The 22482-nt window shown below is 56.0% G+C and overlaps 5 protein-coding genes across 10 annotated transcripts; 3 read left to right on the plus strand and 2 right to left on the minus strand.

The window, feature by feature from the left end:
- The first annotated feature begins 1308 nt into the window (after positions 1-1308).
- polr2d (RNA polymerase II subunit D) lies at positions 1309-3446 on the plus strand. Its single transcript, XM_053880764.1, has 4 exons — positions 1309-1549; positions 1773-1953; positions 3149-3244; positions 3304-3446. The coding sequence occupies exons 1-4, from the start codon at positions 1471-1473 to the stop codon at positions 3380-3382; spliced, it is 435 nt and encodes a 144-aa protein (XP_053736739.1). The 5' UTR covers positions 1309-1470; the 3' UTR covers positions 3383-3446.
- On the minus strand, positions 2375-5650 carry LOC128768121 (dual specificity protein phosphatase 14). Its single transcript, XM_053880750.1, has 2 exons — positions 3721-5650; positions 2375-3663 (listed from the first exon to the last, which is right to left on the minus strand). Exons 1-2 carry the CDS (start codon positions 4029-4031, stop codon positions 3456-3458), a joined length of 519 nt encoding a protein of 172 aa, XP_053736725.1. The 5' UTR covers positions 4032-5650; the 3' UTR covers positions 2375-3455.
- On the plus strand, positions 3563-7194 carry LOC128768020 (translation initiation factor IF-2-like). 4 transcript variants are annotated; one of them, XM_053880531.1, is made up of 5 exons: positions 3563-4134; positions 4727-4823; positions 4893-5105; positions 5225-5470; positions 5536-7194. In XM_053880531.1, the coding sequence occupies exons 1-5, from the start codon at positions 4030-4032 to the stop codon at positions 6066-6068; spliced, it is 1194 nt and encodes a 397-aa protein (XP_053736506.1). In that variant the 5' UTR covers positions 3563-4029; the 3' UTR covers positions 6069-7194. The 4 variants fall into 4 exon arrangements, with proteins under 4 accessions (XP_053736506.1, XP_053736537.1, XP_053736516.1 ...); XM_053880562.1 differs by having other exon boundaries at positions 5215-5470; positions 5536-5949; XM_053880541.1 differs by lacking the exon at positions 4727-4823 and having other exon boundaries at positions 3992-4134.
- On the minus strand, positions 6182-12031 carry abcf3 (ATP-binding cassette, sub-family F (GCN20), member 3). The gene is made up of 21 exons (XM_053880197.1): positions 11014-12031; positions 10608-10755; positions 10465-10541; positions 10346-10401; positions 10195-10292; positions 9998-10120; positions 9673-9939; positions 9459-9539; positions 9332-9391; positions 8445-8501; positions 8336-8358; positions 8218-8273; positions 7955-8155; positions 7821-7897; positions 7490-7534; positions 7292-7424; positions 7138-7226; positions 6984-7075; positions 6792-6924; positions 6587-6674; positions 6182-6518 (listed from the first exon to the last, which is right to left on the minus strand). The coding sequence occupies exons 1-21, from the start codon at positions 11195-11197 to the stop codon at positions 6360-6362; spliced, it is 2247 nt and encodes a 748-aa protein (XP_053736172.1). The 5' UTR covers positions 11198-12031; the 3' UTR covers positions 6182-6359.
- Positions 11135-22308, plus strand: lrch3 (leucine-rich repeats and calponin homology (CH) domain containing 3). 3 transcript variants are annotated; one of them, XM_053880123.1, is made up of 19 exons: positions 11136-11697; positions 13827-13971; positions 14039-14165; positions 14236-14341; positions 14406-14542; positions 14780-14889; positions 14981-15074; positions 15151-15265; positions 15354-15496; positions 15739-15794; positions 16085-16130; positions 16199-16327; positions 16396-16449; positions 16545-16578; positions 16651-16764; positions 17538-17629; positions 17703-17840; positions 17911-17988; positions 20724-22306. In XM_053880123.1, exons 1-19 carry the CDS (start codon positions 11439-11441, stop codon positions 21069-21071), a joined length of 2325 nt encoding a protein of 774 aa, XP_053736098.1. In that variant the 5' UTR covers positions 11136-11438; the 3' UTR covers positions 21072-22306. The 3 variants fall into 3 exon arrangements, with proteins under 3 accessions (XP_053736091.1, XP_053736107.1, XP_053736098.1); XM_053880116.1 differs by having other exon boundaries at positions 11135-11697; positions 16545-16764; positions 17535-17629; positions 20724-22308; XM_053880132.1 differs by having other exon boundaries at positions 11135-11697; positions 16545-16764; positions 17535-17629; positions 20849-20995.
- The last annotated feature ends 174 nt before the right edge of the window (positions 22309-22482 follow it).

A 22482-nucleotide genomic window follows, 5' to 3' on the forward strand; every position in this document is an offset into this window, starting at 1 on the left:
TGCTTCAGCTTCAGGATGCACGTCCGTGACCTCTGACCCCTTCACTCCCAACCGTGGCGAGCTCCTGTCCGACGTGTCTCTGTGGATCTTCAGCGCTGCGTTTGAGGCAACTGCAGCCACACACAGAACCAGAACCCTGCCGCTGCACTGGGCGGCGGTGGAATCGAACCCTCGGTCCACCACGCTTGCGAGCCCGTCCCGGGTTCACCAGTGAGTTCTGTCACAGGGCAGCTCGACCCCTCCTGGGGCCTTTCCGGTCTGGTCTGGAGCCCATTTCTTGTACAGTCTGAAGTCACTCTCTCACTAGTCCGGCCCAAATATATTTTATGACTTTCTAACCGTAAGGCTGCGATTTGACTGGTCACGTGACTTTCACGTTGGTGGCGCAGCGCAGCGGTGAGCTTTAGCCATTGAGCTGTAAATGACGGCTTTAGCCTATGAAGGTAAAACGGGTGCAAAAGTGGCACATACCCGTAACACAAGACTCGTATCCATGCGTCAGAGGCACATAGCGTCACTGCACATTTGCATCCGTAAACCCAGTGGCACGTGCGTGTAAAAAGATTTACATTCATACAAACAGGAAAAGTCATTTGGCCTTCATTTTCTAAGTGCACAGATACAAGTGGCTAAACACGAGCTCTTGAAGCAGCAATTGTGACACATTGCTAAGTTTTCAACCACCGCCAAAACGGCTGCATAAGTTCCACATACTCGTCGAACACGATCCGTATGCGCGTGCACCCTTTTGCACCTCTTCTCACTGCACCTGGAAATAAAACTGATGCGCACTCGTAGAAGTGGCGGCAATACGTGCCTGTTACTCCGTGCGCGTTCCCTGTAGTCAAGAGTTGGACGTGTTAGAGTGGTAAAGCCACATGTTGGTTTGCATTATTGTTGTAATATGCACTTTAGTTTGTGTGATTTATCAGTTTAGTCAGTCTACAGTTGGAGCTGAAGTAGACAAATAAACCATCTGTCATTTAAATTCATGCTTCATTTGCCTTTATCTTAACATAAGAATAGCCTATAAGGAAGAACAATTATATATAGTGAATCACATATGGTTTATTAGAATACAGATTGATTTATTAGTTGTGTTTGCTGTAAAATACATGAGAAGAGGACCTTGAAAAATAATCGCACATTTAGTCGCAATCGCAATTTTGAGAGAAAAAAATCGCAATTAGATTATTTTCTAAAATCGTTCAGCCCTACATAAATATCGCATCCATTATGTCGCTGCGACACGTCCGCACCGCGGCCTCCAGGTGGCGGTACCGCGCCACGACGATCCGCCAAATACCATCGAAGAAGAGAGAAAGCAGGCGAAGAAGCAGCAGCAGCAGCAGCAGTGTTTTTGTTCCGGCGTCCCGCGTCTTCTCCACAGCTTTCAGCCGCCAGAGTCTCCAGCTCCGCCTCCGGCCTCGGTTACTTGTTCCCACGGTGTTCTCGGTCCCGGACCCGGTGATGGCGGCGGCGGGCAGTGCGGCGGCTCCGCTCGTCGGCGACGTAGAAGAAGACGCGTCCCAGCTCCTGTTCCCGAAAGGTCCGTGCTCCCGCCGTTTGTTGGCCTCGCCGACGGCGGCGATGATGATGATGATGATGATGATGATGATGATGTGATGGTGGTGGTGATGAAGGAGGACTCCCTGGGACCAGCGACGCTTTTCCTCCCAGCGCGTGAGCTGGGTTTGTCAAACGTCTCTCCGGCGCCACCTCTTGGTGGCATCACGCCTCTGTGTGACTGCTGTGGCTGTTGCTGTGCGCAGAGTTCGAGAGCTCGGAGACGCTGCTCAACTCGGAGGTGCACATGCTGCTGGAGCACAGGAAGCAGCAGAACGAGAGCGCGGAGGACGAGCAGGAGCTGTCCGAGGTCTTCATGAAGACGCTCAACTACACGGCCCGCTTCAGCCGCTTCAAGAACCGCGAGACCATCACGGCCGTGCGCAGGTCAGTCCACGCCTCATGAAGCTCCTTCTGCCATGATGATGATGATGATGATGATGATGATGAACTGTTGTGACGTCATCTCAGCTGAGGCTAAAACAGCGTCACGGACACGAGCGACTCGCCCTCCCTCGCCACTATTTCACGAATAAAACCCAAAACGCGACACAGATCATTTAATCTTACTTATAGCCCGCGTCTGTTTGTCAGCGCGAAACAGCTGTAATAAACACGTAAAAGCAGACATTTCACTTCGACTCATGACGTGCTGAACATGCAGCTTTCCTCCTCCTCTCCTCTCCTCCTCTCCTCTCCTCCTCCTCTCCTCTCCTCCTCCTCTCCTCTCCTCCTCCTCTCCTCTCCTCTCCTCCTCCTCTCCTCCTCTCTCCTCTCCTCCTCCTCTCCTCTCCTCCTCCCCCTCTCCTGTAGGATTATACACCTCTAATGTATCTCCCACATGTTTGTTTGCTCGCAAGCGTGTGGACCAAAAACCCAGCAGTTCAAATGAGAAAGAAAGTCTTCCCTGCCAGAGGAGTGTAGTGACCCTGCCGGAGCTCTGGCTTCACAGCCTCAGCTCCAGTGGTGGAGACTGAGACCAAGACCATCTCTGGCTCGGACTCTTTCATGACACACTTCACTTCATCTGGGGCTCCCCGTTGCCATGGCGCCACATTCCTGATCCGGTGTCGACTCCCCTTGGTTCGGAGCGACGTAGATGAATCCTCATTTCCTGGGTGAGGAGCTGTGAGCAGAGGATGCGCTCCTCTCCTCTGATTGGCTGGCTCCATCACTCCTCCTCCTCCTCCTCACCCACCACTGTCCCAGAGGTTCCTGAGCTTCCTCCTTCCTTCACTTGGGGGAAGGTAGACGTTGGTCCCCACAAACTCAGGCTCCAGTGTGGAGCGCTTCTGGTTCTTCACTACTCTTCCGTCCAGGCGTCTGTCCCACACTGTCCTGATCACACACACTCCTCTCATGCTGGAGCACAGTCAGGTGACCTCAGCCTCAGCCTCTCATGAGACAAAGCATGGTGAAGCAGTTTATTCAGTAGCAGATACCTGGATGAAAATGGTCATCAGTAAAATATCAGGAGTCCCACACTCCCTAGCTCCTCCCCCCCAGACCCTCCCTCTGTCGGAGACCACTCTCTCTGACGCGCCTGGGCCCCGCCTCTGACCCTCCACTCTCTCCTCCTCAGCCTGCTGCTGCAGAAGAAGCTCCACAAGTTCGAGCTGGCCAGTTTGGCCAACTTGTGTCCGGAAGCCGCCGAGGAGGCCAAAGCGCTGATCCCCAGGTGGGTGGACCCGTCCTGGGTCCTGGGTTCCCTGCAGACTTTGACAGTGGTTCTCTCAGTCTGGAGGGTCGCTTCGAGGACGAGGAGCTTCAGCAGATCCTGGACGACATCCAGACCAAAAGGAGCTTCCAGTACTGAGGCCGGAGCCCCGCCCACCTCCCATCTGTCCTGTGTAATAAAAGCCCGCCTTCTGATGACCTCACTTCCTGTCTCACATGTTGACGCAGCACTCGCGCGGCGGCGCGTCCTGGAGCACGGGCAGGACGCCCGCAGGCGTGGCGCTCATCTGAACCGAGGCGGAGCCAAACAGGCTCTGCTCCAGGGCCATCAGCTGCCTCCAGAAGCCCACGTTGGGCCGCACGAAGGGCCGCCGTTCCAGGAGGCGCCGGTGCGACTGACTGAGGCTGAGGCCTTCACACCTGTGGCAGGAAGCAGAACCAGCTCAGAGAGTCCACAGCGGAGTGGGGGGTTCTCACCTCATCAGGTGGGCCATGACCACGGCGGCAGAGCGACTCCTGCCGGCGCTGCAGTGCACCAGCGTGGACCCGCTGCCGTTCTGAAGAATCTCGTCCGACACCAGCTGGAAGTACCGGTCCAGTGGGGCGTGCGGCCGGTCCGGCACGGGCACGTGCAGCACCCGCAGCCCGTCCAGCGGCGGGTAGCGCAGGTCCTCCCGCCCGCTGCAGTTGACGATGAGCGTCACCCGGCGGCTGCGCAGCACGCTGCAGTTCAGGGCCGCGTCCAGGTCCGACAGGTAGAGGCCGGAGCCGATCTGGGACACGGACATGACCGCGGGACTGGCGCCCCCTGGCGCTCCTCCTGCAGACAAGCACGGGACGTCACGTGACCCTCCTCGGAAACAGAACCGAAAGCTGAGCCGGTGTCGGACGGTAAGTCTTCGGGCCGCTCCTCGGGTCCCGGTGCCGTCAGTGGAAGGTGGTTCCGTCCGGTATCACGGTGATGGCGACGATGAGAAACGGAAGCGGACAGAAACGTGTTTCTTTGACTGCACTCGTGTAGTTCGGTCGGACGGCAGACGGACAGCGGAAGACACCAGTTGCAGCTCTTTTCACAATAAGAGCCTCTTGAACCTCTTTCTTGAGAGAGTTCACGCTACGGACGGGTCGCCCTTGTCGCTGGCCTCCGCGGCCAGTGGTCCGCCCGGGGCCTCGGCGGCGTTTGAGAGGACGTCAGGCGACACGAACCTGAGCTCCCACTTCCGGGGCCGTGAAGGCGGTTCGCGCAGTTCCCTCCGGAGCGCGGGAGTCCCTGCCTCCGTGCCGTACCGTGCAGGTCCCGGTACCGTCTGCGAGGACGGCTCTCGCGTCACGGAGCGACTCCGTTTATGGCGATGGTCTCGAAATAGAGAAAGAAGAAACTTCCGCTCGCGAGTCTTTCAAAACAAAAGCCAGGAGCTGCGCGCACAGGCAGCGAGGTTGTGGTGTCTCACGAGCCCGTCCGGGCTTCTTCAACGATTGACAGGGCGTCCACATGGCGAGCCCGACCCCCCAGCTGGTCCGGTACCACCCCTCCATCCTGATGCCGGACCGTCCGAGGTCGTCCTCTTGTCCCGGTCCAGGTGCTGGTCCTTCTGACAATGGAGCGGCCTTGTCGCGCTCCTTCTGACCTGTGTGGTTCTGTGGGTCAGGCGGGATGAACCCGACCCCGCCGCGGATGCTGCCCGAGGTCCGGTACCACCCCTCCATCCTGATGCCAGGTCCAGCAGCCGAGGCCAGTCGCGAGCGCCAGGCGGTACCAGCGCAACACCGACCCCGCCGCAGCTCTGACCCGGTGCGCTCAGAGGTCGGAACCACCTGCTCGTCTTCACTTGGCTGCGCCTCCGACTCTGGAGACCTTGACGGTGAGTATCCCAGCGCAGTGGCTGAAATGATCCGGGTCAGGACCCAGACCTTTCCTGAAGTCGGCGGAACCGAGGCCGTGGAAATGTGAAAAAAAACAAACTGCAGCAGTCTGTCGCAGGTCTGAACACTTGGCCCAGTTCTTCGCCAGATCCGGGCCTGGCGCCGCTTCTGCTGGGTCCAAAGATGGACCGGCGCGAGGCGGAGCGCGTGGAGCTTCTGACCCGCGGCCAGAGAAGCAACCCAGCCTGGTTTTCCTGGCGGAGGAACCGGATCACGGCATCAGTCGCTCACAGCATCGCTCACTGCGGCTTCGTCAAGGGGAGCCGCGAGGCGCCGCCCGCCAGCTACCTGGCCGCCGTCACAGGTGAGGCTAGCCCCGCCCACCATCCCCTCCCGGCTCAGGTGTGGTGATCTGACTGTGATTGACAGGCGAGGGGCAGAGCAGAGTGACCCGTGCCTTGATGTGGGGGATGGAGCGGGAGGGCGAGGCCATCCGGAGCTACCAGGAGTCGCGACCCGCCGTCTCGGTGCAGGCCTGCGGCTTGTTCGTGGACTGGCGCCGGCCCTGGCTGGCCGCCAGCCCCGACGGCATCGTGACGGACCGGCAGACCGGGGTCCGGCTGCGCTGCCTGGAGGTCAAGTGTCCCTTCAAGCACCGGCACCGGCGGCTGGAGGACGCCTGCCGGGACCCGGGCTTCTGCCTGGAGCCCACCTCTGACCTTTCCTTCCGCCTGAAGAGGTCGCACGGCTACTTCACCCAGGTCCAGTGTCAGATGGCTGTCACCGGGTTGCTCAGCGCCGACTTTGTGGTCTACACCATGCAGGAGTTGGCGGTGGTCCCGGTGACCTTTGACCCCGACTTCTGGGCGAAGACGCTGCCCCTGCTGGAGAAGTTTTACCGGCAGGCAGTGGTGCCTCACCTGAGGAGGGGGGCGCTGCAGAGGGCGAGAGAGGTCACATGACTCTGGGCCTCTGGCCTGTCCTCATCCTTGTGAGGACCGTCAGTTTGAGGGTGAAGACTGGGGGAGGCCGGGGAAAGGGTGCGAGCGGTCCTCATGTGGACGTGTGTGTGTACTCTGTGAATAAAGTCCATTCATGCTCACGCTCCAGTGTCCACTCGGAGGCTGGTGGCATGACCTGTCACGTGACACTCCACCTGGTCCGCGCGGCGCCTCAGCGCGTGAGCCAGTCACGAGTCGCAGGTGCTAGCGTGTTTATTAGTCAGTGAAAGTTTGGGCGCAGGCTCCGCCCCCTCACAGGTAGCCCTCCTTCCTGAACTGCTCCTGCAGGATGTCGCGGTACTCGTCGAAGCCGCCGTCGATGCGCCGCACTCGGCCTCCCTCACACACCCACAGCTCCTTACACACCATCCGGATCAGACGCTCGTCGTGTGACACCAGCATGACTCCACCCTGGAACAGGTGACAGCTCAGTCCCCGCCCCCTCGCCGCCACACACTCCAGCCCTCGCAACAACTCACTCGGAACTTGTTGAGCGCTTTCGCCAGCGCCTCGATGGTCTCCATGTCCAGGTGGTTGGTGGGTTCATCCAGGATGTAGAAGTTGGGACTGAAGGTCAGAGGGCACAGTCGCCGTCATCACCATCATCATCATCATCATCATCATCATTATCGTCACCATCATCTTCATCATCTTCACCATCATCACCACAGCGCCCTCCCTCACCTGGTCATGGTCATCTGGGCGAAGGCCACCCTGCTCTTCTGGCCTCCAGACAAACTGGCCACGGGCCTGGTGGCGAGCTCGCCTGTGATGCCGTAGCCGCCCAGCTGGTGGCGATACTCCTCCTCCGTTCTCCCTGAGAGAGGCGGCGGGTCAGTCCGGTCACATGACCCCGGCGGCGAGGCTCATAGCTACCAGGAAACTTGTTGAGCAGCAGCTCCACCGAGCAGACGTTGAGGTCCAGCTGGTCCACGTGGTGCTGGCTGAAGTAGCCGATCTTCAGGTTCCTGCGGGGACACCGACGGGAAGTGAGGGCTCGGCCCCGCCCAGACCCCGCCGGCGCTCTCACCTGTGCGCCTGTCGGACTCCGCTGACCGGCGTCAGCTCGCCCATCAGCAGTTTGAGGACCGTGGTCTTTCCGGCGCCGTTTTCCCCGACCTGCCGACAGAAGAGTTCAGAGTGGCGGGCGTGGCTTCCCTGGCGAGCGCAGGCGCGGCGCGTACGATGCAGATGCGAGACTCCAGGTCGGCCGACAGGTTGAGGCCCGAGAAGAGCGGTGCGTCGCGGCTGTAGTAGAACTCCACCTCGTCCAGCTGCAGGATGGGCGGCGACAGCTTCTCGAAGTGATCGGGGAACCTGCGGCCCACACAGCAGAGGGCTCAGAACCGAGGCTGGGCCAGGAGCAGGACGGCGAGCCGCACCTCAGCGTCACCTCCGCCTCTTTCTCGATGGGCTTCAGCTCCGGTCTGCAGACAGAAGGTCGAGGAATCAGCACTGAAGAAGTGGACTGAGACACGCGGCCACAGCGAAGGAGCCCCAAACTGGGTCACCTCCGTTTGGTCGTGTCCCTGCCGAACTGGCGGGCGACAGTAGTGCACGGCTCCAGAGTAAACAGAGCTGCAGCCGGACGGAAGTGGACTGTGGAACTCCACCCGCCACCGCTCGCTCGCTCGTTCATAACAGAGTGCTGTTGTGTGCTCACAGTAGCGTGTGTGTGCGTGTGCGTGCGCGCGTGCGTGCGTGCCAACTCACAGCCTCTCCAGAAGCTTCAGCTTGCTCTGGACTTGAGCTGCTCTGTTGGCGTTGTAGCGAAACCTGTCAATGAAAACCTGCAAGACAAAGGGCCCTCATGAGCTCCTGCCGCCACCTGCTGGTGGGACTGGTACCTGTATGTGTTGGCGGTACTGCAGCTGGGCCTCGTACTCCCGGTGCATGTTCTTGAGCCGGTCCTCTTTGGTCTTGATGAAGTTCTCGTAGTCGCCGCGGTAACTGTCCAGCTGCTGGGAGTGCAGATGGATGATGTCGGTGACCACGGCGTTCAAGAAGTTGCGGTCGTGAGACACCACCAGGATGGTGGACTGCCAGGTCTGGGGAGAGAGCGGAGCGTCAGCGAGGCTGCCGGGCGCCGGCGCCGCAGCACAGCGCAGACCTGCAGGTAGTTCTCCAGCCACAGGATGGCGCGGACGTCCAGCATGTTGGTCGGCTCTGAGGACAACGCGCACACCGCAACGTCAACACGGGAAGTGAGCCGCGGTCATGTGACTCACCGTCCAGCAGCAGCAGGTCCGGCCTGGCGACGGCGACAAGGACAAGTCAGTCACGTGACCCAGAACCTCATCACAGTCTGGGGCCGCCGACGGCAGTGTCAGAACTCACCGAGCGAAAAGAGCACGGGCCAAGGCCAACCTCATCCTCCATCCTCCTGAGAACTCCCTGCACACACCGCAGGACCCTCATCACCACTCTCCACCAAACACCGTCCTTGTGGGGACCGTGTGACTTTGGTTCAGAATTATAATATAACTGGGTCTCAGTCTGGTCCTGGTTCAGCTGAGCCATGTGTTTACGGCAGTGATGCTCAACCACAGGGCCCCTGGAGGTTTGCTTGTTCCACCCCTCTGGACCGTGACAGGCTCAGCTTTAACCCATGAGCCACGTATGGTGGCAGTAGTGAGTCAGTGAACTGACCTGACCGCTGCACGTCTGTGATAGTCACCAAATACAGAGAAGTTCTTGGACAGAAACAGTGAAGAAGGAAGTGATGGCGCCCCCTACAGGAAACACTGTTGGAGCAGTTTTGACATGGCGACGCTTTCATTCACACTTGACTTATATCGTCTTTAGAGTTTAAATAAACTCTATATTTGTATTTGATGAGATTTAGACATGGTTTTATGATATTTATCTTCTTCAGAATTGAATTCCGTTTTTCCAACTTTCTCACCAGTTAGCGTCAAGGCTGTTTTTTCTCTCTAGTCAATGTGATGAGCAGGACTCGCTCCTGCACGGTGTCACGTCGCCTCACGAGGTTTTGCTTTGTTGACGTGTGAGTAGGTTCAATACGGCTGCTGATCACAGATGAGATCAGGAGTCATGACTCACTTCGACTGAATGGGCCCCGGGCCCATTTGTTCTGGGAAAGTTGGGCCCCCACGTCAGTAAAGGTTACGAGCCCCTGGTTTAGGGGGGAGAGGCTGGGGAAAGGGCGATGGTCCCCACAAGGACAGAGCGATGCAAACATGCGTGCGCCAGTGTCTTCTCACCTGGTGGTCTGCAGCTGCATCCTGGGAGAGAAGCCCAAGCCTGCCAGGATCACAGAGGCTCTGGTGGGAGGAGACAAGCCTTCAGTGGAAGCCCCGCTGAGCCTCACCCTCCCGTTGCCATAGTTACCGCGCCGGGGCTTTGTCCGCCTCGATCTCCTCCAGTTTCCCGTAGATCTCGGACAGCCGGACGCTCTCCAGACCGTCGGCCCTGCGGAACACTCGACCGTCACAGACCCGACCTGACTTCCGGCTGGCGCCAAAACACAGCGGCACCAGACTTCTGGCCTCATGAACGACTGCAAAGCTACATGGAAAGGTGCGGAGCGTTCCCATCGTCTTACGTGCCGCCGGCGATGCGGGCGTTGAGGCGGCGCTCCTCCTCCAGCAGGCCTTCCCTCAGCGTGTCGCTCTGCAGGACGCTCTGAAGCGCCGGCGTGTCGTCTCCCGCCACCTCCTGCTCCACGTGCAGGATGGAGATGTGTCCCGGCACTCGCAGGTTCCGGCTCGCCAGCATCTTCAGCAGCGTGGTCTTCCCCAAACCGTTGCGGCCGATGAGGCCGTAGCGCCGACCCGCAGCCAGGGACAGCTCCGCCCCCTGCAGGAGACAGCTGCGCGCAAAACAAGCCGTCAGGCTCCAGAGCGGCCGCGGCGCCACCACGCTCTCACCGCTCGCCAAAAGACACGTCAAAGTTCTCGATGCGAATGTCGTAGGTGCGGTTCTTCCCCGACTGGTCGACGCGGCTCTCCTTCTTGCTGCTGGCCTGACTGGCCGACGCCTCCTCCAGGACACTGCGGGACAGACGGGGGGGAGGGGGCGCGGTGAGACAGGCGGCCCGCCGGGAGTGTGGCGCCGGCAGACCTACACGGGGCTGCTGCTCTTCTGCGAGTCTCTCTCGCTGCGTCGCTCATGTTTGGCCTTGAGTTTGGCTTCGGCCTTCTCCAGCTTCTTGGCGTCCACCGTCTGAGACACATGCCGGTTAGCAGGACATCCAGGACGCGTCAGCGCCGACCCACCGTGTTCTGAGGCCGCTTCATCATCCAGATCCCCTGCAGGTCCTGCCCCGCCGTGTCTGCAGAGAAGCAGAGACACGTGAATGCCGAGACCATGGCGGACGCCGGGGTCCGGGTCTCACTTGAGTCCGCTGAGATCTGCGACAGCTGCACAGGTGCGTCCAGCAGAACCTGCCGCTGGGCGCCGGGTCGACCGGACCTTCCGGGGAGAGGCGGAACATCAGAACACAGCAGTGTCTCAAAGCCAGGAGAGTGAGCGTCTCACAGCTGGAGCGTGTTGAACATCTGCAGGCAGATGTCTCTGATGTGGTCCTGGTTCTTGCTGTCGGCAGAGACCTCCTGCAGGACCCCGCCCACGGCCTCGAACACTTCCTCACCGTCCTCGAAGTCCGAGCCGCCGCTGTCCAGCACACCTGTCACGCACGACACACGCCCTCCACGTCACTCAGGCGCGTGCCAGACCAGCGCCGCTCGACACCGCGCTGTATCCCAGTTCATTGCTCAGGAGCTTCGCTTTGATCGCGACGCTACTCCGCCAGTCAAGCGGGAGCCTGGGACGTGAAGCGTTCCGGCTCGTAGCCGCAGGTCGACGAGCCCCTCCAGGAGAGCAGCCCGGCGAGCTCCGAGCGGTCCAAGCCCTCGTGCGTCTCACGGGTCCTCGGGTCTCTCACCTGTGATGTAGTCGAAGAGCTCGGCGTCGATTTCTGGAAACTCGCTCCTCAGGATGTCCACGTAGGTCGCCATGATACCCGGCCCTGAGCGCGGCCCACCGCGGGACTGCGCCTGCGCCTGCGCGCGGTGCCGTCTGGGAAATGGTGTGACGCAGCCGCAGATGTGGGAAGCTCCGTCCGACATGTCTGTCCAGCGTTCGCCCTGAGTCCGAGAAGCCGCAGGGCTTGCGCGCTTCTCTGGGTCGTCACGCCCCAAAACACACAAACGGTTCCAGCCGTAAATAAAAGGATTGTGGCTTCACTTGAGGGTTTTGGAGAAGATCCGTCTGGAGTTGGGGAACTCGGCGCCTTCTGCGCATGCGCCGCCCTCGAGTTTGGGTGGAAGAGTTAGCCGTTAGCATCCGAGCTAACGAGTGGAGTGTGTAATGGCGGCCTCGGTGTTGCTGGGCTCCGCGGACAACACCGGACTCAATTACGCGGTCGCAGGCGTCGGCGCTGGGGGGAACGGTCCAGCGGGCGGCAGCAGTGGACTCGGGCCGGCGAGCCCGGCGCCCTGGAACCGATCTCTGGACCGGGCTTTGGACGAAGCCTCGGCCACCGGGTGCCTGAACCTCAGCGGCAGGAAACTGAAGGAGTTTCCCCGGAGCGCGTCCAACCACGACCTGACCGACACGACCAGAGCCGGTGAGCAGCCGCCAAGAAGCTCTTCTCCTCGCGTTTGTGTAAACGGTGGGGTGGAAAAACCCGCCCGGCCGGGCCGCTCTGCCGCTGGTCACGTCCGGGTTCGGCCGCCGTTACTAACGGTCGCCTGATTGGATGTGGACCGCTGAGCTTGTGTTTCGAGTGTTGGAGGAACTTGGAGGAAGAGGACCGGTGTCGGCTCCGTGTGTCCCTGGCAGCCTCCAGAGTTGTGTCGAAGCCGCGTCTCGAGTGCGGAGGTGGAGTGAACCGACTCCCTGAAGCCTGTCAGCGCGCCGCTCAAGTTCACTCGGCGTTCTGAAGTGCTCGTTCGAGGCAAACCCCATCACGTCATTTTGTTTTGTTTGACACCTGCTACGTCTGAAAGATAACGAGAGACGGCTCCGCCCACGCGCGGAGAGCCAAACGGACCGGGCTCCATGTTCTCAGTCGAACATCTGGGCTCTTGTTTCCATGGATGAAGTGCGGGGACAGTTGCTTGTCATGACAACAATGACTTGGAGTCCACCTGACTTGGTCTGTGGTCGATTAACAACATCATGGTGACCCACTCAGGAGGTGTGGCAATGGTCTCAGCGTGTGACTGTCCAGTGGGTCGTCCTCGGCCCGTCGGGCCACCACAGAGATCAGGGAAGGCAGCCGTGACAAAACCTCACCAGCTCAGTGGAAGACCGCTGATCCAAAGCTCTTGGTACGTGGAGTCTGTCCGGTACCGTTCAGGCTCTTGGCGATGTCAGAAGATACACGGAGAAAGAATAGTGCCGCACAACATTAGCTTTGTTTCAGAGTCATGTGACCGATCTGTGATGGGCTGCTGCTGCTGTGAGCAGCTGGTGGCTCTGAGTCTGCTCATGGTGGCCTTCGGGCTGAGGAGGGGTCGCTCCTCCTTACTCTCCTCACTACCACAGCAGCAGCAGCCTACACAGTTGTGTACATCTGGCAACACCTGTCCAACGTATTGAAAACGTTGACGCCAGCACTTCAGCGCAACAATGGCGGTGGCGGGCAATCTGGTGCTGAGGCCACGCTCCTGGGAACAGCCACCCACATCGCAACCTTCATTTTCCTAAACCACAATCAAACAAGAACTGATGGAATTGAAATGCATACAGGTGCATCCCTGGGGGCCACAGATCCAAACCACGTGAGACACCCCCAGTCCTGGGAAGAACCCAGAAACAGTCTTTCATTTCTGAATTTGCCTTTATTGAACTTGAAAACCTGATTGGATATTAAAAAGAAACGCAAAATATTCTTCTGCGTGTGCATGAATTTGCAATCCTCCCCATAGAACCTGAGAGGGCACGAGGGCCCACGCTGCTAGCGAGCATGCTGCACCAGAGGCTGATTTTTGATACCCCCTCTGAGTATTTGAGACTTGCTTTACCGAAAGCAATAGCCGACAATACTGATGTATTTTGCTTTTAAATATCAGGGAGGTGAGGAAGTAAAAGAGAGAAATGTAGAGAAAAAAACCCAATGAAGACTCTGAAGTGTCCCGAGTTCCTCTCAGGCTGTGGAGGTGTCCGACTGGTACTGTACCTCTGGCTCCACATGTTGTATCTGGGCCCTGGACCACCCAAAACGGCCGGTTGTCTGTCTAATACCACGAGGTTTCCCTGTAGCTACGCTCATCTCTCCGCTGAACGGGAGCCAGCAGCGCCGCGCTAGCTTCAGCGTGACGTGCGTGGAGAGCAGGAAGTTCCGAGTGATGAAAGGGATCTGTTGTGTTGAAAGGCTTGGCTGTGGTCCCGCCAACACTCACCTCGCCTTTGCCTCACTTACCTGTTGTGATCCCCTGCAAGTGTGTTCCTACTCCACGCTGACTGATAGGTGGGTTTTCCTGTGCTTCTTGAGCTCCTCATGCGAGATGCTGTCAGGTTGTGGTTCCGGCATGGCCACAGTATGTTTGCGGGCTTGTGAGCGATGGCTGATGCTGACGCCAATAGATGGCTATGCATCAGGCGTCCTTCAGCCTGACGTGGCATCGTGAGCTCTGTGCTGAGGTCACCCACACAGGTGCCAGGTTCAGCGGCCGCTGTTGTGGGCGGTCATGAGGTTGACGTGCTCTGGGCTCTGTATTGTGATAAAGGCCGTGTGTGTGTCCTTCGCAGACTTGTCCCGGAACCGTCTCTCAGAACTTCCTTTGGAGGTGTGTCTCTTTGTGTCTCTGGAGAGCTTGATCTTGTACCAGAACTGTCTGAGGTCACTGCCCGAGAGTCTCATCAACCTGCAGAGCCTCACCTACCTGAACCTCAGGTACGCACGCGTGCAACCTCGCCCCTGAGGCTCCGGCCCATGCGCTGACCTGAATGTGTGTCCGCAGTCGGAACCAGCTGTCCGTCCTCCCGGCGGTCCTCTTCAGTCTCCCCCTCAAGGTTTTGATCGTCTGCAACAACAAACTGGTGGCGTTGCCTGAAGAAGTTGGACATCTGAGACAGCTCACCGAGCTGGTGCGCCGCACACACCCGGACAGTGTTCAGGGCTGAATGGATGGACTGATGATTGTTCCGCCTCCTGCAGGACGTCAGCTGCAATGAGCTCCAGACGCTTCCTTCCCAGGTTGGCCAGCTGGAGGCGCTGAGGGACCTGAACATCAGGAGAAACCACCTGGTGACCCTCCCCCCAGGTACGTGACCTGCATGTGCGCTCAGACCAGCGTCAGTGACCTCATCAAGTGGGCGTGTCCTCAGAACTGGCCGAGCTCCCGCTGGTGCGACTGGACTTCTCGTGCAACAAAGTCACGACCATCCCGCTGTGTTTCCGCCGACTCACTCAGCTGCAGATGATCGTCCTGGACAACAACCCCCTCCAGACCCCGCCTGCACAGGTGCGCAGGAAGTGCACAGCGCTGCGTCTTTCGTCTGCCTGGTGTTTCAATGGCTCTCTCTCTCTCTCTCTCTCTCTCTGTGTGTGTGTGTGTGTGTGTGTGTGTGTGTGTGTGTGTGTGTGTGTGTGTGTGTGTGTGTGTGTGTGTGTGTGTGTGTGTGTGTGTGTGTGTGTGTGTGTGTGTGTGTGTGTGTGTGTGTGTGTGTGTGTGTGTGTGTGTGTGTGTGTGTGTGTGTAGATCTGCATCAAAGGTAAAGTCCACATATTCAAGTATCTGAACCTTGAGGCGAGCAAGACAACACCTGACCCACAGGACTACGACAGACGACCTCTGACCTTCTGCTCTGGGTCAGGACTTCTCATGCCCTTTCACAGTAAGAGTCCATTTCCCCCCCCACTGTTGCGCTAATGTGTGTGTCTGGACTGGCTGTGTTGTTAGTGTGGACGAGCTGTACCAAGGTCGCCCGTACGGGGCTCTGGACTCCGGCTTCAACAGTGTGGACAGTGGTGACAAGAGATGGTCCGGTAATGAGGTGCGAGCGGCCTGAAGGTTCTGATCTGGTTTTTGTCAACCTGCAGAAGCATTGCTGATGAAGTGTGTGTGTGTAGCCCACCGAGGAGCTGAGTGAGCTTCCCCTCCGTGTGGCAGAAGTCAGCCGTGACCACCCTCACAGACGAGATGACGCTCGCGCTGCGGGAGGCGCCCTGTTGCCTAATGGGACACGTGAGCGACAGCGCCGCCTCTGTTCAACGCCAGTGGGGAACTGGGCCGCCGACTGTGTGTGTGTGTGTGTGTGTGTGTGTTTTATTAGATTTAGAGGCGGAGCAAATGGACTTCATCGACAGCTGCACAGGTGAGGAAGAGGAGGACGAGGGCCGGAGCCGGTGTGGGCGAGATCGAGCCAGTCTCAGTTCCCAGTTCATGGCCTACATCGAGAAACGCATCATCAAAGAGGTGACACACACACATTTGTATTGCTGCCCCTGTGGGGACATTAGGAGGTTTCTCCTGGCCGTCACCCTTTCCCCTGCCTCTCTTAACTTAACTTTAACCAGAGGACCTCACTCTGTTGGTTAAAAACGCACACAGGTCCTCACTAGGACAGAAGGACAAGAACACACACACACACATATACTACTACTACTACTACTATTACTATTACTACTTTAACATGTTTTATCACTGTCTGTTTCAAGGGTTCGCCAGGAAAAGCAAGCTCATCCAGAACTGAAGACACAAGAAGTCACAACAGGTACACACACATCCCTGTGTGTACCTGTCCTTGTGGGGACCTCCCCTCTCCTCCTGAGCCTAAACCTCCTAAACACATGGCGCACCTGAACCAGGACTCTGATCCAAACTGGAACCCAGTTATTTAGAAGTTTTCCCCATCAAATTGAGGCTTATCCTTATATCCATCCAAAATTGTCCCCACAAAAGGGCGCATTGTGACGAATTGACCCCCACAAGGACAGATGAACATGAGTTGGTGAATGTCTTCTGTGAGCTACTGCTGATTGGTGGGTGAACCTCCGGTTGCAGGACTGTTGGGGACAGCGCTGCAGTGCCTCCTAGCTGTCAGACCCAGGTATGGCTCCACCTCCGACTGTTTGGAACCCGTTCCCAACAACTCTGAGGCTGTTATGTGCCGCGCAGCGTGCTCCTGTGGTGAGTCCCGGCGGCGTGGAGAGGGTGAGGAGGGAAGCCCAGCTTGCTGCGCTGCGGTACGACGAGGAGCGCCAGAGGAGCCGCCCGCTGCAGAGAGACGCCATCGGCCACGCCAAGGTGAGAGCTGAGATCTGACCTCTCCACCTTGGTTCCCTGTGTGTTACACTTTGTTTCGCTCCTGTCAGAACATCTGCCCTTCCAGGCCGTCGACACACACCGATGACTCCGCCCTCTTCATGGCAAGTTTGTCTCCAGTTGGGAACTCTTGTGCTCTCTGTTGGTTTCTGACTTGAATAATGAGGTCGTCACGACTTGTGTTTGTTCCTGTGTCCAGCAGGGGGAGGAGCGATCCCCGCTGTCTCCGACAGGTACGCTCAGACTGGATACAGGCGTTCGCACGCCGCGCGCTCGCCCTCACTGCTCTGATTCATGGGCTCCAGCCAGTCCGTCGCCGTCGTATCCTGTCTCAGGGGGTGTGGCCTCATGTCGGACAGCCAACGTGAGAGCGGAGAATTTTCTGTTCCGACTGAGCCAGAGGGAGGACAAGAGGAAAGGTGAGTCCTGCACTGACACACGCTCGCAAAGTCCACACCCAACATTGCCGTGATGCTGGCGTGTGAGGGTCCTGGTTCATTGAGGGCCCATTTTCAATTCATGAAGCTCCTCTGAGTCAGTCGGTTATTTTGCTCCTGACATTTGACAGTACTTGGGCTGACACTGGGCTCTGCGCCTCACGTGTCCGTGTGGCGTGTCCCGCTCCTCCTCACTGGAAATGATCCCTTCAAACCCAGGGAGCTCCGGAGCTGACTTGAAACCAGGTGGGAAGATGAAGTGTGGAGAGATGTCCAGGAGAGCACAGGACTTGATCTCACAACAGTGTTGGACAGGACAACAGGGACATGTCAGTAGCCAGGACCACTCTTCCCTGTGTTGACTCTCTCTGGTGTCACACGTCAGCCAGCCAAATGCTCCACCGTGTCCCACAACATGAACAATACAACATGGATGTTCAACAGTAGGTTTGGATTTCTCCTGAACAAACCACAGTGGACTAGCATCCAGGCTAACGTTAGCATCCTCACACCTCTGACACATCTGTCACCGCAACATAGGCTCCGCCCATTTCTCCTCCGCTGGTTCACCAAACCATGTGAGATGATCAGCGCTGATGCAAGAGTTATGAGTTCTGCACAATGAATGTTGTGCGTGAAATGTTCTGGAGTCAGGCTTTGCACAGAGAGGATGACACGTCAGCCGTCCGGGATGTGTCCAGCGCCGTCCTGTGGTTGCCCTGGTCGCTTTCTTGACTCCTCTCTTTGACCAGCAGGGGACGCTGCAGCTCCACCTCACACTGACCAGGCCCCGCCTGCTGCGCCGCTGGCCGAGGAGGATGCAGAGCTCGTGGAGCAGCTGAGAAACGTAGATGTGGACCGCGGGTTTCTGGGCCGACTCCCCCTCTTCCCACTCACTGAATCTCTCTTGTTCTGTCCAGAATATCGAGACCCGACTCAAAGTGTCTCTGCCCAGCGACCTGGGCGCAGCTCTGACCGACGGTGTGGTGCTGTGTCACCTAGCCAATCATGTTCGACCACGCTCAGTCCCCAGTATCCACGTCCCCTCCCCCGCTGTGGTGAGCCCCCTGGACATGAGTGTGAGATGTGGGCGGCTCTGTGCTGATCTGGTGACCTTTTGTCTGACAGCCTAAACTCACCATGGCCAAATGTCGGCGAAATGTGGAGAACTTTTTGGAGGCGTGTCGCCGGATCGGAGTCCCGCAGGTATCTGAGTCAGCACTACATGCCTGTAGTTTTGCCGGAGCGCTCGCCAACACAGTGGGCGACAGTCGCACTCGTGTGTTGGGAGCGTTGTTATGGAGGGATGTTTCTGCCATCCAGGTTTGAACACAAAAAAACCAAGTGATAATAATAATTCCGAAGAAATGACGTTTTGATGCCCTGTTATTAAGGTTTGAATACAAAAACAAAAGCAAGTTTTCAATGCAGTGTAGAATGTAATCATTTGATTCAAGTTTGTAATATAAACGGGTTTTTTTTTCGCTTTCAAAATGTATTTACAAATTCAACAGTTTTTTTTTTTTCAGATTTGAAGGATTTTTTCAGGTTCATTTTTTTTTTACGATTACGAATCTTCAAACCTGATGGCACCGAAATGGCGTTGGGGGCGTGTCCTTGCTCTGGAGACTGACAGCACTCAGAAGCGCGGTGTGATGTTCACAGGCAACAGGGATATTGGGACGCTGTAAAAACACCTGAACATGTGGCTGAGTCACATGGATGAGGGAGAAGAAGAGCAGAGATAACACACTGTTCCAATCTACATGCTGTTTAAGCTGCAACTTGCCACCAGATAATACAAGTCAATAATGACACGCTGTGTGCTTCTGTGGTCAGGTTTCAAATGTCCAATTTCCTCCAATGACATGGAACGCAACATCACTCGCGGTTCAGCAGCGGAGTCAAGCCGTGCCGGCCACAACCCAACTCCGATTCCACAGTGCTCATGTAATGCGAGTATTACGGTAATGCCAAAGCGAAGCCAATTTCAAAGTATAATACGCGGAAATATACCGTATTGTTTTAGAAAATCCAACTCATTGCTCCCATGGAAGACACCCAGGAAGTTAGAACTCGAGTTCATGTGTCATTTCAAAGTAAAAGCCTTTGGAAAATGCTGCTCATTGAATGTGGATGTGTATCATTTATAATGATACTTTGGAGCGGTTGACCACTGTTCCACTGGTCTAGACTCGGTAGTTTCGGAGTTTGATTTTGGTGCGGCCTTTACTCTGCTGCTGAGCAAGGACATGCCCCAACGCCATTTCTGTGCCATCCGTTTTGAAGATTTTGAAATGGAATAAAAATCCATTATATTACTAAATTGAGTCAACATTTTCATGCTCTATTGAAAACTTTTTAAAATACAGTGGTACCTCGTCCCAGAATTCAAACAAATCGGAATTCAAATAAAAATTTCAAGATTTTTTGGCTTTGGATTTCAAACGAAAATCCAGAACTGGAACGCCCCTGAAAAAAGCTGGAAAAACATAACGCGCGCTGACCGATCAGCTGACCCACGATGTGCTGTGTTATTGTGTATAACGCAGCCTCTGTGTGCAGACGTGTCCCCTGAGCTCCATTTACTGACTGTTTGTTCTTCATATTGTCAAACCTTTCCTGTCTCCGCACTGGACCGTGGTCGAGTGTCACAGGGAGGTGCTGGAGCGCCACTCCAGGTGTTATAATCATTAATGTGGGGTTCAATGAAATTGGTGATCGCCGTGGGACATCGGTTAGAATGCCAGATGTATAATATGTTTAAATTTCCCTCTTCACGCACTTTGCACAAAAGTCACGGACACAGGGGTTTGTTTCAGAAACTTGTTGGTTGTTTGGGTGTGTGGTTTCTATTAAAGAATGAACAAATACAAAATAAGAACCATATTTACAATGATGCAATTAAATAAATAAAGCCACTACAATACTGTATACTAGCAGTTTACACATTTGGCACACTGAACAAGAAACTACAAAACTATCAGACCACTATACAAGTACTTTAGCAAGGCATGGTTCGAGGCACTCAGACGGTGAACCGACTGGCAAGTGTGTTGCAGCTAAGATAGCACTTGGAGCTTGTATTTAACTCACGGCACTCTGAATCTCCAAAGACCCGCCTCCAATGGACACAATCTCTTCAAAAGTCCAAACTTTGCATGCACTATAACTTGATCATTGTCGTGTCTGCAGCACCGGAGTTGGCAGCATGATTGACAGCTGGGCGCCACGAATAGGAAACCGTCGGTGGCGGGCTTAATCTTAAAGTCACACAAATGAACTTAAGCAAGTAAACAGAACGATGAACATATTAAAAAGGATATGCTGTGAAGTCTTCATAACACCAGGGTCCTCTGTCCTGTTGTGGGCTGGAGCTGGGACAGGGATGAGGCCAGTCTGGGACAGAGCGTGACTTGGTTTATGACTTTGTCACAGCCAAACTGCACAGAAGCGCACATTCAGAGCTGGACACGCACCGGGCACCTCTTCCCTTCTGGAGAGACACGTCACTCACTGGGCAACCCCTCCCACATGCAGCGGCCACACACACAGAGGAACAGCCACCTGCAGCAGACGCTCTGCAGTCACTCCTACCAAAGCCTGTTTTAAGGCTTGGAACGCATGCGTTCTTTTTCCATTCATTGTAATGGGAGAAATCGACTCCGATTTCGAACAAATCGCTTCTCGGTCGGCCGTCTGGAACGGACTGTGGTCGAGGACAGAGGTACCGCTGTGCTATGTAAATCTTTTTTTTTTGTATTCAAACATCATTTTTTTTATTAGGAATTTTTTTTCTTAATTCGGTCATTTTTTTGTGTTCAAATCTGGATGGCAGAGATGTCCCTCCACATGTCGACCTCTCATAAAAGGGTCTTGGCGCTGACACGATTTACAGCTGGTGTTGATGACCTGTTTCCGCTCTCTTGTCCTTCCATCAGTTTGTTTTCAGTTGCCCCTCTGTTGTCATGGTTACGCTTGATTTCTACCTTTGTTTATTTCCCCTCATGTTTGATCCGTGTTTTTGTTGCCACCCTTCCCGCCATGTTCACCTGCTGTGTCACAGACTCACCTGTGTCTCCCGCTGCACATCCTGGAGGAGCAAGGGCTCCCCCAGGTGGCGGCCACGATCAGCGCCCTGCTGGAACTTGCACCTCCACGGCACTCCTCCACATCGGGACCCACGGTGGCCATGTGACCTCAGCACCTCCCGACGGCCCGGCCGGGGTTTTAGCAGACGAACAAAGCAGAGCTACACTGTGCGAGCGCTGGCGTGTGTAGCGGCGTGACAGACAACTCTAAGCCTTTAGGAGAAACGTTGATGTGTTGCTTTTACCTGTGTTTGATATGAGTGGATGCTGGACACTCAGAGGCAGCTCCGCTCTGGATCGTGGGCTGCCGCACCACGCTTTCCGCCAAGTCACAAACTCACTGTTACTTTTTACTTGGTATTTATTGAAACTTTTTATCGTGACATTTGCTCCCTCTTTTTATCACCAACAACTCGACCCAAAAACACTGACCTGCAGAGCTGAAGCAGACGCTTGTTAACGCCATTTGCCAATACCTCGCTTGAATTCCAGACACTACGTAGTGCGCTGCTCACGGCAAACTGAACTTCCTTTAGTCATCAGCATCAGGGAATGATCTGTGACCATGAATGCTAATGTCTGTGTGTGTGTGTGTTTACCTCGTGTAGTATAAGCAAGGGACACTTGTGCTTCTTGTTTTGTGATGAGAGCTAGCGGCAGCGCAAGCTAGCCAAGTGATTCTTTAGGGAAATAAGGACGTTGTTGGTGTTAGACTTCATCCAGGCATCAAAAACATGAGCGGCTCGAGGAAAGTACACATTCAAGGTGTGTGAGCGTCCTGGTGACACGAGTCCCCTTCAGCTCTCGAGATTTTATCGGGTCACTGGTCACAATTGAGACGTCATCAAACATGCTTTTTTGGTTTTTCACCTCGTTCTTGTTTGTTTTGATTTGTCCTCCTGGCTGTCGTGTTCTGGGATGCCATGAATGACTTGTGGGGTAGGTGGCGCAGATGTACAAAAATGCTCTGTAAATATTTACCTGTATAAATATTTTATACTGCGCACACACACACACACACACACATATATATATAGATATGTGTGTGTGGGTAGGAGGGAACACGACCACAAGCAGCATCATGTAAGGGACTGGCCCAGCAACAGATGGACCCAGGTGGGATGCTGGCGATGATGCGCTCCAACTTCAGCGATGGGAGCGCTGAAAAGGACATTCCACACGTTTGGAAAAAAGTTTTTCCACCCTGTTGTATTTTTTTTTTTTTGATTCATTGTATAAAAGATCTGACCACCTTTGTACAAACGTTTCTTTAATAAATATCTCTTCTTGAGGCGAGTGATTGGCGCGTGCTGCGTGGGTGGACGGGACCTTGGCTCAGGGTCTCAAACCTTCTGACGGCTCCTGTCACACACAGACCGCACGGGGTTTTCTCGTCTTGCCAGCAGGACCTGGCGGTGTGCCGGGTTTCACCAACCAGGTCCATATCGCAGAAGCCAAACCAACTGGTGTCGATACAAGCTGTCGTGCCGCCCGTCCGAGTGCGGAAGCTCCGACCAGTCCGCGGGGGTGTTGTTCACGTGACGCCACGGAGACGCGAGTGCCAGCGCTCTGCTGTCCTCCAGGGAGCGCGCTTTGCCGTGAGGAACAG

The sequence above is a fragment of the Synchiropus splendidus genome, chromosome 1 (genome assembly GCF_027744825.2).
Source record: "Synchiropus splendidus isolate RoL2022-P1 chromosome 1, RoL_Sspl_1.0, whole genome shotgun sequence".
Taxonomy (NCBI): Eukaryota; Metazoa; Chordata; class Actinopteri; order Syngnathiformes; family Callionymidae; genus Synchiropus; species Synchiropus splendidus.

Coding starts and splice junctions, on each gene's coding strand:
- LOC128768121 (XM_053880750.1), bottom strand. CDS start 4,031: ATGTCCGTGTCCCAGATCGGCTCCGGCCTCTACCTGTCGGACCTGGAC. Junction 3,664..3,720: donor GTCATGGCCCACCTGATGAG/GTGAGAACCCCC, acceptor TTCCTGCCACAG/GTGTGAAGGCCTCAGCCTCA.
- polr2d (XM_053880764.1), top strand. CDS start 1,471: ATGGCGGCGGCGGGCAGTGCGGCGGCTCCGCTCGTCGGCGACGTAGAA. Junction 1,550..1,772: donor CCAGCTCCTGTTCCCGAAAG/GTCCGTGCTCCC, acceptor TGCTGTGCGCAG/AGTTCGAGAGCTCGGAGACG. Junction 3,245..3,303: donor GCCAAAGCGCTGATCCCCAG/GTGGGTGGACCC, acceptor TGGTTCTCTCAG/TCTGGAGGGTCGCTTCGAGG.
- abcf3 (XM_053880197.1), bottom strand. CDS start 11,197: ATGTCGGACGGAGCTTCCCACATCTGCGGCTGCGTCACACCATTTCCC. Junction 9,540..9,672: donor GCCCGCATCGCCGGCGGCAC/GTAAGACGATGG, acceptor AGTGTTCCGCAG/GGCCGACGGTCTGGAGAGCG. Junction 7,535..7,820: donor CTGAAGCTTCTGGAGAGGCT/GTGAGTTGGCAC, acceptor TTCTGTCTGCAG/ACCGGAGCTGAAGCCCATCG.
- LOC128768020 (XM_053880531.1), top strand. CDS start 4,030: ATGACCGCGGGACTGGCGCCCCCTGGCGCTCCTCCTGCAGACAAGCAC. Junction 4,824..4,892: donor GTCCTCTTGTCCCGGTCCAG/GTGCTGGTCCTT, acceptor TCTGTGGGTCAG/GCGGGATGAACCCGACCCCG. Junction 5,471..5,535: donor CTACCTGGCCGCCGTCACAG/GTGAGGCTAGCC, acceptor TGTGATTGACAG/GCGAGGGGCAGAGCAGAGTG.
- lrch3 (XM_053880116.1), top strand. CDS start 11,439: ATGGCGGCCTCGGTGTTGCTGGGCTCCGCGGACAACACCGGACTCAAT. Junction 14,342..14,405: donor CCTGGTGACCCTCCCCCCAG/GTACGTGACCTG, acceptor GCGTGTCCTCAG/AACTGGCCGAGCTCCCGCTG. Junction 14,890..14,980: donor CCTCTGACCTTCTGCTCTGG/GTCAGGACTTCT, acceptor CTGTGTTGTTAG/TGTGGACGAGCTGTACCAAG.